The sequence below is a fragment of the Haematobia irritans genome, chromosome 2, assembly GCF_050003625.1.
Source record: "Haematobia irritans isolate KBUSLIRL chromosome 2, ASM5000362v1, whole genome shotgun sequence".
In the NCBI taxonomy this organism is placed as follows: domain Eukaryota; kingdom Metazoa; phylum Arthropoda; class Insecta; order Diptera; family Muscidae; genus Haematobia; species Haematobia irritans.
The window spans coordinates 181,369,488-181,385,457 of NC_134398.1; the positions used below are offsets into that span (position 1 = coordinate 181,369,488).

The 15,970-nt window shown below is 26.6% G+C and overlaps 1 protein-coding gene across 4 annotated transcripts in view; it reads right to left on the minus strand.

Moving 5' to 3' along the window:
* LOC142226767 (CUGBP Elav-like family member 2) overlaps window positions 1-15,970 on the minus strand; it is a 551,331-nt gene that overhangs the window by 391,919 nt on the left and 143,442 nt on the right. For all 4 annotated transcript variants that reach the window (XM_075296966.1, XM_075296965.1, XM_075296964.1 and 1 more), the window contains exon 4: window positions 9,290-9,338. In XM_075296966.1, coding sequence (XP_075153081.1) covers window positions 9,290-9,338 — 49 coding nt within the window. The remainder of the gene's footprint in view (window positions 1-9,289; window positions 9,339-15,970) is intronic.

Here is a 15,970-nt window from a genome sequence, read left to right on the forward strand (position 1 = left end):
GCATGGTTTTTAGAGACCACATACTAACACCACGTACCAAATTTCAACCGTATCGGAAGAAGTTTGCACCACGAACAGGCTCCGGAGGTCAAATCTGGGGATCGGTTTATATGGGAGCTATACGTTAAAGTGGTCCGATATGGCCCATTTGCAATACCATGTTTCAAGTCGATAGCTTGTTTCGTTCCGAAGTTAGCGTGATTTCAACAGACGGACGGACGGAACAACGGACGGATGTGTTACGATGTGTTACAAACGGAATGACAAAGTTAATATACCCCCACTCTATGGCACAAACGTGTAAAAAATAAGGCATTTACTGGCACAACAAAGAGGTGACACAGAAATGGCAACATTTGAAAATGTGAAATATTTGCCACGAAAGTGGTACAGTGGCACTAACTATTAATAGAGAAAATTTTCAATAATGTTGGCAGCACCACTGACCTCATATAGGCTAATTATTGTCTTAAAATTGAAGATTTTTCTGGGAAAATGGATTTTAAAGCAATCTGAAAGTGTTTGTATGTTGCTTCTTGCCAAAGATAATGCATTGAGAAAATCAAGATATTTTTTCAAATTTTATTTTTATACCGAATAACCACGGTGCAATCACTTCCTCCCTTAAGATACTCCCACTATCGCAAGTTTTTGCCAACAATTTTACATTACGATTCAGAAATTCATATCGATGGAAGTTTACACGAGAAAATCCACACTTTGATTTGGTTTTGTGCACTCACAAAAAAAAGTAGATAACATTCAAATGCAAAAACCGACAGACGGTCGGTCGAATGTATTGGCTAATAGGCCTCTATCATACCATCATAGATTTGTTTTTTTTTTTTTTGTTGCAAGTACTCTAATTTCCCAAAGATGCATAATGTTATCGGTGAGCTACGATGTGTTTGTGCGTAAAAGGAGGATCTAAGAGTAGTGTGGTTGAACGCAAGCAAACGGGAAAAAACAGCAAAAAGAAACATTCTAAAATAGTAATAGAGATGGATATGGCCATGTAATCAAAGGATGGGCAATCATCCAATATGATTGCCAACTCATAACCAAAGGAAATTGCAAACTAAAGCCTATAGAGCGCTTTGTGTTATGCGAGTACAACACATACGTGTAGCAGGACAACATGTACGTGTGGGTGTGTGAGTGTAGGAGATCCCTATGAAGAGTTACATGGATTTTCAATTTGCCTATATGGCAAGATCTGCCTAAAACAACATTTATGCTAACTCACAATGAAGTTAGGCCACACCAAAAAAATATCTCTAAAATTTTTCCAAATAAATTTTAATTGAATTAAAATTACAAAAAAAAATTTTATGTCTTCAACCACAAAAATGACCAACGCAAATTTTAAAATAATTTATACAGTTAAAAATTTACTTGATACAATTAATTTGGTATTCTTTTGATAACAATTTTAATTCATTTAAAAATTAAATTGGAAAAATTTCAACTTTTTAAAATTTGTCCTTTAAGGATCTTTTTAATGAAAATCTTTCAAATTGTATGTTAATAAAATTTTTGGTAAATTTTATTTTTGTGATTATTTTAAAATCACTATTATCGTCTCTCGACTTAGTTTGCTACGAAATCATGGCCATCTTCCATAATTCCTACTTCGCTGAATTCTTATTTTACCACAAACTCTTCGATATTGGTACAAAGTTATCATTTTCATGTTTCATCATCGTCATCATCATTCGATGGGCTTCCTTAGTAAACACAAATTGCATTTCGTTGTGATGGTGTTATCTTCCCAAAGCCATGATAACGAATACCAGATACCTGATTTTGTTTCCTATTTTTATACCTTCCACCATAGGATGAGGGGTATATTAACTTTGTCATTCCGTTTGTAACACATCGAAATATTACCCTAAGACCCCATAAAGTATATATATTCTGGGGCGTGGTGAAATTCTGAGTCCGTCCGTTAGTCTGTTGAAATCACGCTAACTTTCGAACGAAACAAGCTATCGACTTGAAACTTGGCATATGTAGTTGTTATTGATGTAGGTCAGATGGTATTGCAAATGAGCCATATTAGACCACTTTTACGTATAGCCCCCATATAAATCGATCCCTAGATTTGACCTCCAGAGGCTCTTGGTGGAGCACAATTCATCCGACCCGGTTGAAATTTGCTACATTGCGCTAGTGTAGGGCCGCCAACAACCATGCCAAAATTGGTCCATATCGGTCTATAGTTATAGTATATAGACGATCCCCAATCAAACAAAATTTGGCCTTTATCGCCAAAAATAATCTACCAAAATTTTATTTCTAGAAAAATTTGTGAAATTTTTATTTCTACGGAAAATTTTGTCAAAATTGTATTTCTATAGATAATATTGTGAAACTTTTATTTCTACGGAAAATTTTTTCAAAATTTTATTTCTATAGAACATTTTATTTCTATACAAAATTTGGCAAGATTTCATTTTTACACAAAATGTTGTCAAAATTTTATTTCTATAGAAGATTTCGTCAAAATTTTATTACTATAGAAAATTTTGTCAAAATTTTATTTCTAAGGAAAATTTTGTCAAATTTTTTTTCTATAGAAAATTTTGTCTAAATTTTATTTCTATACAAAATTTGGCAAGATTTTATTTTTACACAAATTTGTTGTCAAAAATTTATTTATGTAGAAAATTTTGTCAAAATTTCATTTCTATAGAAAATGTTGTCAAAAATATAAAATTTTATGCAAATTTTATTTTTACAGGAAATTTTCCCAAAATATTATTTCTATAGAAAATGTTGTCCAAATTTTATTACTATAGAAAAATTTCATCAAAATTTTATTTCTATAGAAAAATTTGTCAAAATGTTATTACTATTGAAAATTTTGTCAAAATGTTATTTCTATAGAAAATTTTGTCAAAATTTTATTTCTATAGAACTTTTTTTTTCAAAATTTTATTTCTATAGAATTTTTTTTCAAAATTTTATTTCTATAGAAAATATTGTCAACATTTTATTTCTATAGAAAGTTTTGTCAACATTTTATTTCTATAGAAAATTTTGTCAAAATTTCATTTCTATAAAAAATTTTGTCAACATTTTATTTCTATAGAAAATTTTGTCAAAATTTCATTTCTATAGAAAATTTTGTTAAAATTTCATTTCTATAGAAAATTTTGTCAAAATTTTATTTCTATAGAAAATTTTGTCAAAATTTTATTTCTATGGAAAATTTTGTCAAAATTTTATTTCTATAGAAAATTTTATCAAAATTTTATTTCTATAGAAAATTGTGTCAAAATTTTATTTCTATAGAAAATTGTGTCAAAATTTTATTTCTATAGAAAATGTTGTCCAAATTTTATTACTATAGAAAAATTTCATCAAAATTTTATTTCTATAGAAAAATTTGTCCAAATGTTATTACTATTGAAAATTTTGTCAAAATGTTATTTCTATAGAAAATTTTGTCAAAATTTTATTTCTATAGAATTTTTTTTTTCAAAATTTTATTTCTATAGAATTTTTTTTTCAAAATTTTATTTCTATAGAATTTTTTTTCAAAATTTTATTTCTATAGAAAATATTGTCAAAATTTTGTTTCTATAGAAAATTTTGTCAACATTTTATTTCTATAGAAAATTTTATCAAAATTTCATTTCTATAGAAAATTTTGTCAAAATTTTATTTCTATAGAAAATTTAGTCAAAATTTTATTTCTATAGAAAATTTTGTCAAACATTTATTGCTATAGAAAATTTTGTCAAAATTTTATTTATATAGAAGATTTCGTCAAAATTTTTTTACTATAGAAAATTTTGTCAAAATTTTATTTCTATAGAAAATTTAGTCAAAATTTCATTTCTATAGAAAATTTAACCAAAATATTAATTCTATAGAAAATTGTGTCAACATTTTATTACTATAGAAAATTTTGTCAAAATTTTATTACTATAGAATATTTTGTCAAACATTTATTGCTATAGAAAATTTTGTCAAAATTTTATTTATATAGAAGATTTCGTCAAAATTTTTTTACTATAGAAAATTTTGTCAAAATTTTATTTCTATAGAAAATTTAGTCAAAATTTCATTTCTATAGAAAATTTAACCAAAATATTATTTCTATAGAAAATTGTGTCAACATTTTATTACTATAGAAAATTTTGTCAAAATTTTATTACTATAGAATATTTTGTCAAACATTTATTGCTATACAAAATTTTGTCGAAATTTTATTTCTATAGAAGATTTCGTCAAAATTTTTTTACAATAGAAAATTTTGTTAAAATTTTACTTCTATAGAAAATTTTGTCAAGATTTTATTTCTATAGAAAATTTTGTAACATTTTATTTCTATAGAAAATTTTGTCAAAATTTTATTTCATATTTGTGGTTTTGATCTCAGCTTTAAAACCATTGTGTTGACTAAACTACATGAGTAGCTTAACCAACAGAGGAAAAGAATGTATGTCAAATTTATTGGGCAAGGCCCTATAGACTGCAAGATGGTTGGGTGGACGCACGTTGCGCAATGTGGTAATTCCGGTTTTAAAATAAAAAACAAAACACGAATGAAGTAAGAGGAAGCACGCTCAAAATAAACCCAGCCAACTGCACTCAAATCGATGATTTGATGGTGGCAAAGGAAAAGAGGGATGTTTGTATAAATTTATTCCGGCATAAGCCGGCTATCATAAACCTTTTTTCGGAGGGTTCAAGTGTGGTTCACTTTGGGTTTAGTGAACTGCCTGAATTTATTCTGATAATTGGTTGATAGTTTTGCTGCAAGTAAATGATGCTGATGAGGAATGTGGTAATTCCGAAACGTGCGTCCATCAAACCATTTTACAGTCTATAGGGCTTTGCCCAAATAAATTTGACATACTTTCTTTTCCTCTGTTGGTTAAGCTACTCATGTAGTTTAGTCAACACATTGGTTTTAAAGCTGAGATCAAAACCACAAATATGATTGAAGTAAAAACCAGACAAAAAACACGAAAATTTTATTTCTAAAGCAAATTTTGTCACAATTTTATTTCTATAGACAATTTTGTCAGAATTTTATTTCTATAGTCTCTACCAACCATGTCAAAATTTTACTTCTATAGAAAATTTTGTCAAAATTTTATTTCTATAGAAAATATTGTCAACATTTTATTTCTATAGAAAATATTGTCAAAATTTTATTCCTATAGAAAATTTTGTCAAAATTTTATTTCTATAGAAAATTTTGTCAAAATTGTATAACTATAGAAAATCTTGTCAAAATTTTATTACTATAGAAAATCTTGTGAAAATTTTATTTCTATAGAAAATTTTGTCAAAATTTTATTTCTATAGAAAATTTTGTCAAAATTTTATTACTATTGAAAATCTTGTCAAAATTTTATTTCTATACAAAATTTTGTCAAATTTTGTTTGTATAACAAATTTTGTTAAAATTTTATTTCTATAGAAAATTTTGTCAAAATTTTATTTCTATAGAAAATTTTGTCAAAATTTTATTTCTATAGAAAATTTTGTCAAATTTTTACTATTATAGAAAAATTTTGTCAAAATTTTATTACTATAGAAAATTTTGCCAAAATTTTATTTTTATGATTTTTTATCTCATAATCTCGGCTGTAGGTCTATAAATTAAAAAAACAAAAACAAAAAATTTTATTTTTTTAGAAAATTTGTCAAAATTTTATTTCCATAGAAAATTTTATAAAAAAATTATTTCTATAAAAAATTTTGTCAAATTTTAATTACTATAGAAAATTTTGTCAAACATTTACTGCTATACAAAATTTTGTCAAAATTTTATTTCTATCGAAAAATTTTTCAAAATTTTATTTCTATAGAACATTTTGTCAAACATTTATTGCTATACAAAATTTTGTCAAAATTTTACTACTATAGAAAATTTTGTCAAAATTTTATTACTATAGAAAATTTAGTCAAAATTTTATTTCGTTATTGTTGTTTTTGATCTCAGCTTAAAGCCATGCATTGACTACATTACAAGTGTAGCTTAACATATAGACAATTTTGTCAGAATTTTATTTCTATAGTCTCTACCAACCATGTCAAAATTTTACTTCTATAGAAAATTTTGTCAAAATTTTATTTCTATAGAAAATTTTGTCAAAATTTTATTTCTATAGAAAATTTTGTCAACATTTTATTCCTATAGAAAATTTTGTCAAAATTGTATAACTATAGAAAATCTTGTCAAAATTTTATTACTATAGAAAATCTTGTGAAAATTTTATTTCTATAGAAAATTTTGTCAAAATTTTATTTCTATAGAAAATTTTGTCAAAATTTTATTACTATTGAAAATCTTGTCAAAATTTTATTTCTATACAAAATTTTGTCAAATTTTGTTTGTATAAAAAATTTTGTCAAAATTTTATTTCTATAGAAAATTTTGTCAAAATTTTATTTCTATAGAAAATTTTATAAAAAAATTATTTCTATAAAAAATTTTGTCAAAATTTTATTACTATAGAAAATTTTGTCAAACATTTACTACTATACAAAATTTTGTCAAAATTTTATTTCTATAGAAAAATTTGTCAAAATTTTATTTCTATAGAAATTTTTGTCAAACATTTATTGCTATACAAAATTTTGTCAAAATTTTACTACTATAGAAAATTTTGTCAAATTTTTTTTACTATAGAAAATTTTGTCAAAATTTTATTTCGTTATTGTTGTTTTTGATCTCAGCTTAAAGCCATGCATTGACTAAACTACAAGTGTAGCTTAACCAACAGAGAAAAAGTATGCTTGTCAAATTTATTTGGGCAAAGCCCTGTAGACTGCAAGATGGTTGGATGTACAGCTGTTTCGGAATTACCACATTCCTCTTCAGCATCCTCTACTTGCAGCAAAACTATCAACCAATTATCAGAATAAATTCGGGTAATTCACTCAACCCAAAATGAACTACACTTGAACCTCCCGAAAAAGGGTTTGATAGTCGGCTACTGCCTAAACAAATTTGCCAGCATATCTCTTATCCTTTGCCAAACTCAAATCATCGATTTGAATGTATTTGAATGTATCCTCTGTTGGTTAAGCTACACTTGTAGTTTAGTCAATGCATGGCTTTAAGCTGAGATCAAAAACAACAATAACGATTGAAGAGAAGCCAACAATAACAAACAAAATTTTATTTCTATAGAAAATTTTGTCAAAATTTTATTTCTATAGAAAATTTTGTCAAAATTTTATTACTATGGAAAATGTTGTCAAAATTTTACTTCTATAGAAAATGTTGTCAAAATTTTATTGCTATAGAAAATATTGTCAAAATTTTATTTCTATAGAAAATATTGTCAAAATTTTATTTCTATAGAAAATGTTGTCAAAATTTTATTTCTATAGGAAATATTGTCAAAATTTTATTTCTATAGAAAAAAATTGTCAAAATCTTTGTCAAAATTTTATTTCTATACAAAATTTTGTCAAAATTTTGTTAAAATTTTATTTCTATAGAAAATTTTGTCAAAATTTTATTTCTATAGAAAATTTTGTCAAAATTTTATTTTTATAGAAAATTTTGTCAAAATTTTATTTCTATAGAACATTTTGTCAAAATTTTATTTCTATAGAAAATTTTGTCAACATTTTATTTCTATAGAAAATTTTGTCCAAATATTATTTCTATTGAAAATTTTGTCAAAATGTTATTTCTATAGAAAATTTTGTCAAAATTTTATTGCTATAGAAAATTTTGTCAAATAGACAAAAAAATTTTGTCAAAATTTTATTACTATAGAAAATTTTGTCAAGATTTTATTTCTGTAGAAGATTTCGTCAATATTTTATTACTATAGAAAATTTTGTCAAAATTTTATTATTATGGAAAATTTTGTTAAAATTTTATTTCTATAGAAAATTTTGTCAACATTGTATTTCTATAGAAAATTTTGTCAAGATATTATTTCTATTGAAAATTTTGTCAAAATGTTATTTCTATAGAAAATGTTGTCAAAATTTTATTACTATAGAAAATTTTGTCAAATAGACAAAAAAATTTTGTCAAAATTTTATTACTATAGAAAATTTTGTCAAAATTTTATTTCTGTAGAAGATTTCGTCAATATTTCATTACTATAGAAAATTTTGTCAAAATTTTATTATTATGGAAAATTTTGTTAAAATTTTATTTCTATAGAAAATTTTATAAAAAAATTATTTCTATAGAAAATTTTGTCAAAATTTTATTTCTCTAGAAAATCTTGTCAAAATTTTGTCTAAATTTTATTTCTATAGACAATTTTGCCAAAATTTTATTTCTATAGAAAATTTTGCCAAAATTTTATTTCTTTAGAAAATTTGTCAAAATTTTATTTCCATAGAAAATTTTATCAAACATTTATTGTTATACAAAATTTTGTCAAAATTTTATTTCTATAGAAAATATTGTCAAAATTTTATTTCTATCGAAAATTTTGTCTAAATTTTATTTTTATAGCAAATTTTGTGCAAATTTTATTTTTATAGAAAATTTTGCCAAAATTTTATTTCTATAGAAGATTTTGTGAAAATTTTATTTCTATAGAAAATTTTGTCAAAATGTTATTTCTATCAAAAATTTTGTCAAAATTTTATTTCTATAGAAAATTTTTCCAAAATTTTCTTTCTATAAAAAATTTTGTAAAATTTCATTTCTATAGAAAATTGTGTCAAAAATTTATTTCTATAGAAAATCTTGTCAAAATTTTATTTTTATCGAAAATTTTGTCTAAATTTTATATCTATAGAAAATTTTGCCAAAATTTATTTCTATAGAAAAATTTGTCAAAATATTATTTCTATTGAAAATTTTGTCAAAATTTTATTTCTATAGAAAATTTTGTCAAAATTTTATTTCTTTCGAAAATTTTATCAAATTTTATTTCTATAGAAAATTTTGTCAAAATTTTATTTCTATAGAAAATTTTGTCAAAATTTTATTTCTATAGAAAATTATGTCAAAATTTTATTTCTATAGAAAATTTTGTCAAAATTTTATTTCTATAGAAAATGTTGTCAAAATTTGATTTCTATAGAAAATGTTGTCAAAATTTGATTGCTATAGAAAATTTTGTCAAAATTTTATTTCTATAGAATATTTTGTAAAAAAGTAACCCACTTTTTTTGGGCTGACTTTTTAAGTTAGCTTTACTATGATGATAACTTAATAGTAACCATCTTCGGTAAATAGTAATGACTTTGTTATATATCTTTCCTTAAAAGTAATTATTTATTATAATATAACAAGTAGATTTTCAATGTATTAAAATTACTTTAATATCTATCCACTTACCATTTCTATTTTCACTATCAGCTGGTTTCATTTGGATAGGATGATGCATCTGTAAATGAAGATAACTAAAATTATTACAAAATATCTACATTATAATTTGAAATACAATTTAAATGTAAAACGCAATAAAAATAAAATAAAACTTCTGTTAATAAGTAAATTGAATTTTAAGAAAAATAAATTCAAATAAAATTTATTAAACCCTAATAATTAATTAGCCACATAGAAAGAAAATTTTCTACAGCCTTTAAAAAGATTTCATATAATGCTTTATTTTCCAATGAAATCCTGGTCTTATTACATAAGCTATAATTGTTTTTTAGTTGAACAAAAAACAAACAAAAAAACAAACAATGCTATTAAAAACCAATTATATACATAAAATATATGCACGCATATACCTAAATCCATATATGAAATTACACGCACCCACACACACTTCCCCAGGGCCAGGATAAAATTAATTACATACACACAATTAATAGCATTAATTATTGAAAAAAAAAACAACAACAACAGCAACAATGATAAAGAAAAAGCCAAACAAACAAAAACATTAACGCCAAACCACAATAACCCAAAATGACGACAGGCTAACCGACTGTCATCCGGAAGGCAAAACGACAATATTCATTATTTAGAAATGTAATGAAACGTGTAAAAATGTAAATAACAGCAAACAACAGCGGATCAGCAGAGCAGTAGAACACCAGCAGCATCCACCACTTGCTGGCATCAATGCATTGATGCCCATATGTATGGAAACGGAAATGAGACCAAAAACGCTCTCAGGCTATTCACACACACACACACTCTTCACAAACTCATCCATATACGCATAATAACATTAAGTTTACTCACTCACACTCTTACATTGACATTTTCACTTATTTACATGAAAAGTATCCTCATGCCACCATGCCATTCATTGAGAACTTTGACTATGCATATGATGGGTAAGGGTATTATGCCGTCTTTCGTAATTTTTGCCAAAAGACTCCAGGCTAAAATTAATAGCTTGCCAATCCACTTTATTATGGGGCCATAATAGGTCAAAGCTTTAGGCATATTTTTTCTTATTATCGCTTTTAGGGGAAATTCGTTTTAAATTTTACGTCTAGCAGAGAAGAATGAATTTCTTATTCAAAGTATTTGCTATAAAAAAAAATTGAACACAAATTATGCACAGCAGATAATGGATAATTGGCAAAAGTAGATCTATTTTATTCTCGGCTGTAGAGTAATACTACGTTCACAATAGGCATGAAATCTTGATTTCTAGCACCAGAATCTAAAGTATTCAAACTAGCAAAAAAATTGAGATTTCGTTCATTTGCGGTTTTAACACATGTTTGGTGTTTAAAAACTAAAACAGTAAACATTGGAACATTTTGAAAACTCGATTTATTTTGATTGAAAAAAATTTATATGAAGGCTCAAGTTCGGCCAAGTCGAATGAATAAAAGATTTTCAGATTTCAGTGCAAAATTTTTGCACGATAGCTTAGGTTAGGTATCCGCTCGTTGTATCACGCTCACTTAGACTATTCAGTCCATTGTGATACCACAGTAGTGAACTTCTCTCCTATCACTGAGTGCTGCCCGATTCCACGTTAAACTTTATAGCCTAGTCCGAACGCCATTTTACATTGCAGTGAAACCACTTAGAGAAGCATTGAAACCCCTCAGAAATGTCACCAGTATTACTGAGGTGGGATAATCCACCGCTGAAAAACTTTTTGGTGTTCGGCCGAAGCAGGAATCCAACCCACGACTTTGTGTATGCAAGGCGGCCATGCTAACCATTGCACCACGGTGACTCCCAAATTAGATTAGTGGCATAGTAGCAGCCCAATATTTCAGGCTCACTTAGACTATTCAGTCAATTGTGATACCACAGTTGTGAACTTCTCTCTTATCACTGAGTTCTGCCCGATTCTATGAAAAGCTCATCCTCTATCAATTTTGTTCCACTTCCGATAATGTTATTTTGGACCAGTCTTAGAAAATATGCCATTTGACAGTTTACTTTTATATTTTATACAATTAAATTTCGCCAACCGACAACGACATGTTTTCCACTCAATCCAGGTATGGGATATTTTTCTTTACCATCACTGTCCTGTTCAAGTCCCTGCTCGGGCGCCATTGTAACGTATCCGGGGTTTTTCTATCATCAACCTGGAAACAATTTCACACTGGGAGATCAACTCCGCAACTACTCAATACCCATTGGGAGCTCAACTCTGCAATCACTCAATACCCACTGGGAGTTCAACTCCGCAGCCACAAAATTTCCACTGGGAGTTCAACTCCGCAACCACAAAATCCCCACTGGGAGCTCAACTCCGCAACCATAAAATCACCACTGGGAGTTCAACTCCGCAACCACAAAATCCCCACTGGGAGCTCAACTCCGCAACCATAAAATCACCACTTGGAGCTCAACTCCTCAACCACAAATTTCCACTGGGAGCTCAACTCCGCAACCACAAAATCCTCTCTGGGAGCTCAACTTCTCAATCACAAAAACCCCTGTAGGAGCTCAACTCCGCAACCACAAAATTCCCATTGGGAGTTAAATTCAGCAACCACACAATCCACACTGGGAGCTCTACTCCTCTAGCCCAATAACAATGGGAGTTGAACTCCACTATACGTAACCAGATGGGAGATCAACTCCACTACTACCCCACCACAATTTACATTTGGAGTGTAGATTAACTTCCACTCCGAAGCTCTTACCTCTGTGACCGTCACTGATCATGGGATTTATACCAAAATATGGACCGATCCGATCCTATTTACGGACCGATAATACCCTTAAATTTTTGAATTTCCGGCAAATCGGATAAAAATTGCGAAGTCAAATCGGGAGATCGGTCTCTGTGGGGGTATATCAAAATCACTCGATACGCCCCATATTCGGCTTACTTATGTGTGGACCCAAAATACCTCTCAATTTTGAATTTCTGGGATGCCTACACACTTAAGAGGTCAAATCTGGAGATCGGTCTATATGAGGTGAATACCAAAACTTGAATCGGTACACACCATATTAGGTATAGATCCAAAATATCTTCAGATATTGACTTTCAGGTAGATCGGATCAAAAATTGCGGTGTGTAGAAGACCAAGAAGTCAAATCGGGAGATCGACCTATATGGAGGCTACGCCAAATCAGGGACCGATACACACCATATTCGGCACACTTATTTATGAACCCAAAATAACTCTAGATTTTGAATACCTCTAGAATTTCAATTTCAGGTAAATCGGATAAAAATTGCAGTGTCTAGAAGCCCAAGAAGTAAACTCGGGAAATCGGTCTATATGGGGCTATACCAAAACATGTACCGATTTTCAACATTTTCGGCACACCTCTTTACGGTTCTCAAAAATACCTCAAGATTTCCAATTTCAAGCAAATTGGATAAAAACTACGAATTCTAGAAGCCCAAGACCACAAATCGGGAGGTTGGTCTATATACTCACCATATTTTGTATACCTATTTGTGGTCCTAAAATACCTCTAGATTTCAAATTTTAGGCAAATTGGATAATGCCTACGATTTCTATAAACCCAAGACACCAAATTGGGAGGTTGGTTTATATGGGGACTATATCAAAACCTGGACCAATATAGCCCATCTTTGAACTTGACCTGCCTGCAGACAAAGGACGAGTTTGTGCCAAATTTTAGCAGGATAGCTTCATTATTGAATACTGTAGCGTGATTACAATAGACAGATACACAGCCAGACATACAGACAGACAGATGGACAGACGGACATTGTTATATTGTCTTAGACTTTCTCATTGTTCAAGAATATATATACTTTATATAGTCGGAAATCGATATTTAGATGTGTTACAAATGGAATGACAAACTTATTATACCCCCGTCACCATTCTATGGTGGTGGGTATAAAAAAAATTAAAATTACCCATTAAAAATATTAAGAAAGAAAATTAGAAAAAATTTGATCTAAAAGAACTTCCTGTGTAGTTAAAATAAATAACATCTTTGGGAGATGCTTTTAAAGTTGTGCCTTTAAAAGAACTTCCACATTTTTTGCGGGGGTCATATCTGCATCGCAATTTCAAATTTTTAAGCCTATATTTAAAGCTAGAAAGCTTAAAATATTCTTAATTTTAAAGAAACCACATCTTGGGCTCGGAGTCAATACCAAAATCTTTAAATGAATCTGTGAATTGAATTTTAATTTTGGAGCAAGATCTTTCCGAAATTGGACCGAAATTCCTACCAGGGCACAATTTTTCCAAATTAAATTAATATCATTTATAAGTTAAAATGTTTCCAAAATTTTACTTTCATAGAAAATTTTGTGAAATTTTTATTTCTATTCAAAATTTTAATTCTATTCTATAGAAAATTTCCTCAAAATTTTATTTCTATAGATAATATAGTCAAAATTTTATTTCTGTGGAAAATTTAGTCAAAATTTCATTTCTATAGAAAAATTTTCCATTTTTTTCTATAGAAAATTTTGTCAAAATTTTATTTCGATAGAAAATTTTGTCAAAATTTTATTTCTATAGAAAATTTTGTCAAAATTTTATGTCTATAGAAAATTTTGTCAAAATTTTATTTCTATAGAAAATTTTGTCAAAATTTTATTTCTATAGAAAATTTTGTCAATATTTTTTTTGGTACTAAATTGCCCCAAAATTTTATTTCTATAGAAAATTTTGTAAAAACTTTATTTCGGTAGAAAATTTTGTTTGGTAGAAAATTTTGTCAGAATTTTATTCCTATAGAAAATTTTGTCAAAATTTTATTTCTATAGAAAATTTAGTCAAAATTTTATTTCTATAGAAAATTTTGTCAAAATTTTATTTCTATAGAAAATTTTGTCAAAATTTTATTTCTATAGAAAACTTTGTCAACATTTTTTTCTATAGAAAATTTTGTCAAAATTTTATTTCTATACAATATTTTGTCAAAATTTTATGTCTATAGAAAATGTTGTCAAAACTTTTTCTCGATAGAAAATTTAATCCAAATTTTATTTCCAAAGAAAATTTTGTCAATTTTTCTCGGTAGAAAATTTTGTCAATATTTTTTGGTACCAAATTGTGCCAAAATTTTATTTCTATAGAAAATTTTGTCAAAACTTTATTTCGGTAGGAAATTTATTTCTATACAATATTTTGTCAAAGTTTTATGTCTATAGAAAATTTTGTCAAAACTTTTTTCGATAGAAAATTTAATCAAAATTTTATTTCCAAAGAAAATTTTGTCAATTTTTTATCGGTAGAAAATTTTGTCAATATGTTTTGGTACAAAATTGTGCCCAAATTTTATTTCTATAAAAAATTTTGTCAAACCTTTATTTCGGTAGGAAATTTTGTAATTTTTTTTCGGTAGAACATTTTGTCAGAATTTTATTCATATAGAAAATTTTGTCAAAATTTTATTTCTATAGAAAATTTTTAAAAAATTTTATTTCTATAGAAAATTTTTTAAAATTTTATTTCTATAGAAAATTTTATTTCTATAGAATTTTGTAAAAACTTAATTTTTATAGAATTTTGTAAAAATTTAGTTTTTTATAGAATTTTATAAAAATTTAATTTTTATAGAAAATTTTGTCAATTTTTTTTTCGGTAGAAAATTGTGCCAAAATTTTATTTCGATAGCCAATTTTTTTTTCTATAGAAAATTTTGCCAACTTTATTTCTATAGCAAATTTTGTCAAAAATTTTATTTCGGTAGAAAATTTTGTCAGAATTTTATTCCTATAGAAAATTTTGTTAACATTTTATTTCTATTGCTTGTAGTGCCAAAATTAAATTTCTGTAGAAAATTTAACCAAAATATTATTTCTTTAGAAATTTTTGTCAAAATTTTATTTCTATTGAAAATTTTGTCAAAACTTTATTTCTATAGAATATTTTGTCAACATTTTATTTCTATAGTAAATTTTTTTCTATAGGTTCAAGTGTGGTTCACTTTGGGTTTAGTTCGCTAAACCTGAATTTATTCTGATAATTGGTTGATCGTTTTGCTGCAAGTAGAGGATGCTGATGAGGAATGTGGTAATTCCGAAACGTGCGTCTACCCAAACATCTTGCAGTCTATAGGGCTTTGCCCAAATGAATTTGACAAACATTCTTTTCCTCTGTTGGTTGAGCTATTCTTGTAGTTTATTCAACAAAATGGTTTTAAAGCTGAGATCAAAACAACAAATATGAATAAAATTTTTTTTCTATAGAATATTTAATCAAAATTTTATTTCCAAAGAAAATTTTGTCCAAATTTCATTTAATCAAAATTTTATTTCTATAGCAAATTTTGTCAAAATGTAATTTTTAAAGAAAATTTTGCCAAAATTGTATTTAAAAAAAAATTTTTGTCATAATTTTATTTCTATAGAAAATTTTGTCAAAATTTTATTTCTATAGAAATATTTTTCAAAATTGTGTTTCTGAAGAAATTTTTGCCAAAATTTTATTTTTATGGAAAATTTTGTCATAATTTGATTTCTATAGAAAATTTTGTCAAAATTTTATTTCTATAGAAAATATTGTTAAAATTTTATTTCTATAGAAAACATTGTTAACATTTTATTTCTATAGAAAATTTTGTCAAAATTTTATTTCTATAGAAAATTTTATCAAAATTTTATTTCTATAGAAATATTTGTCAAAATTGTGT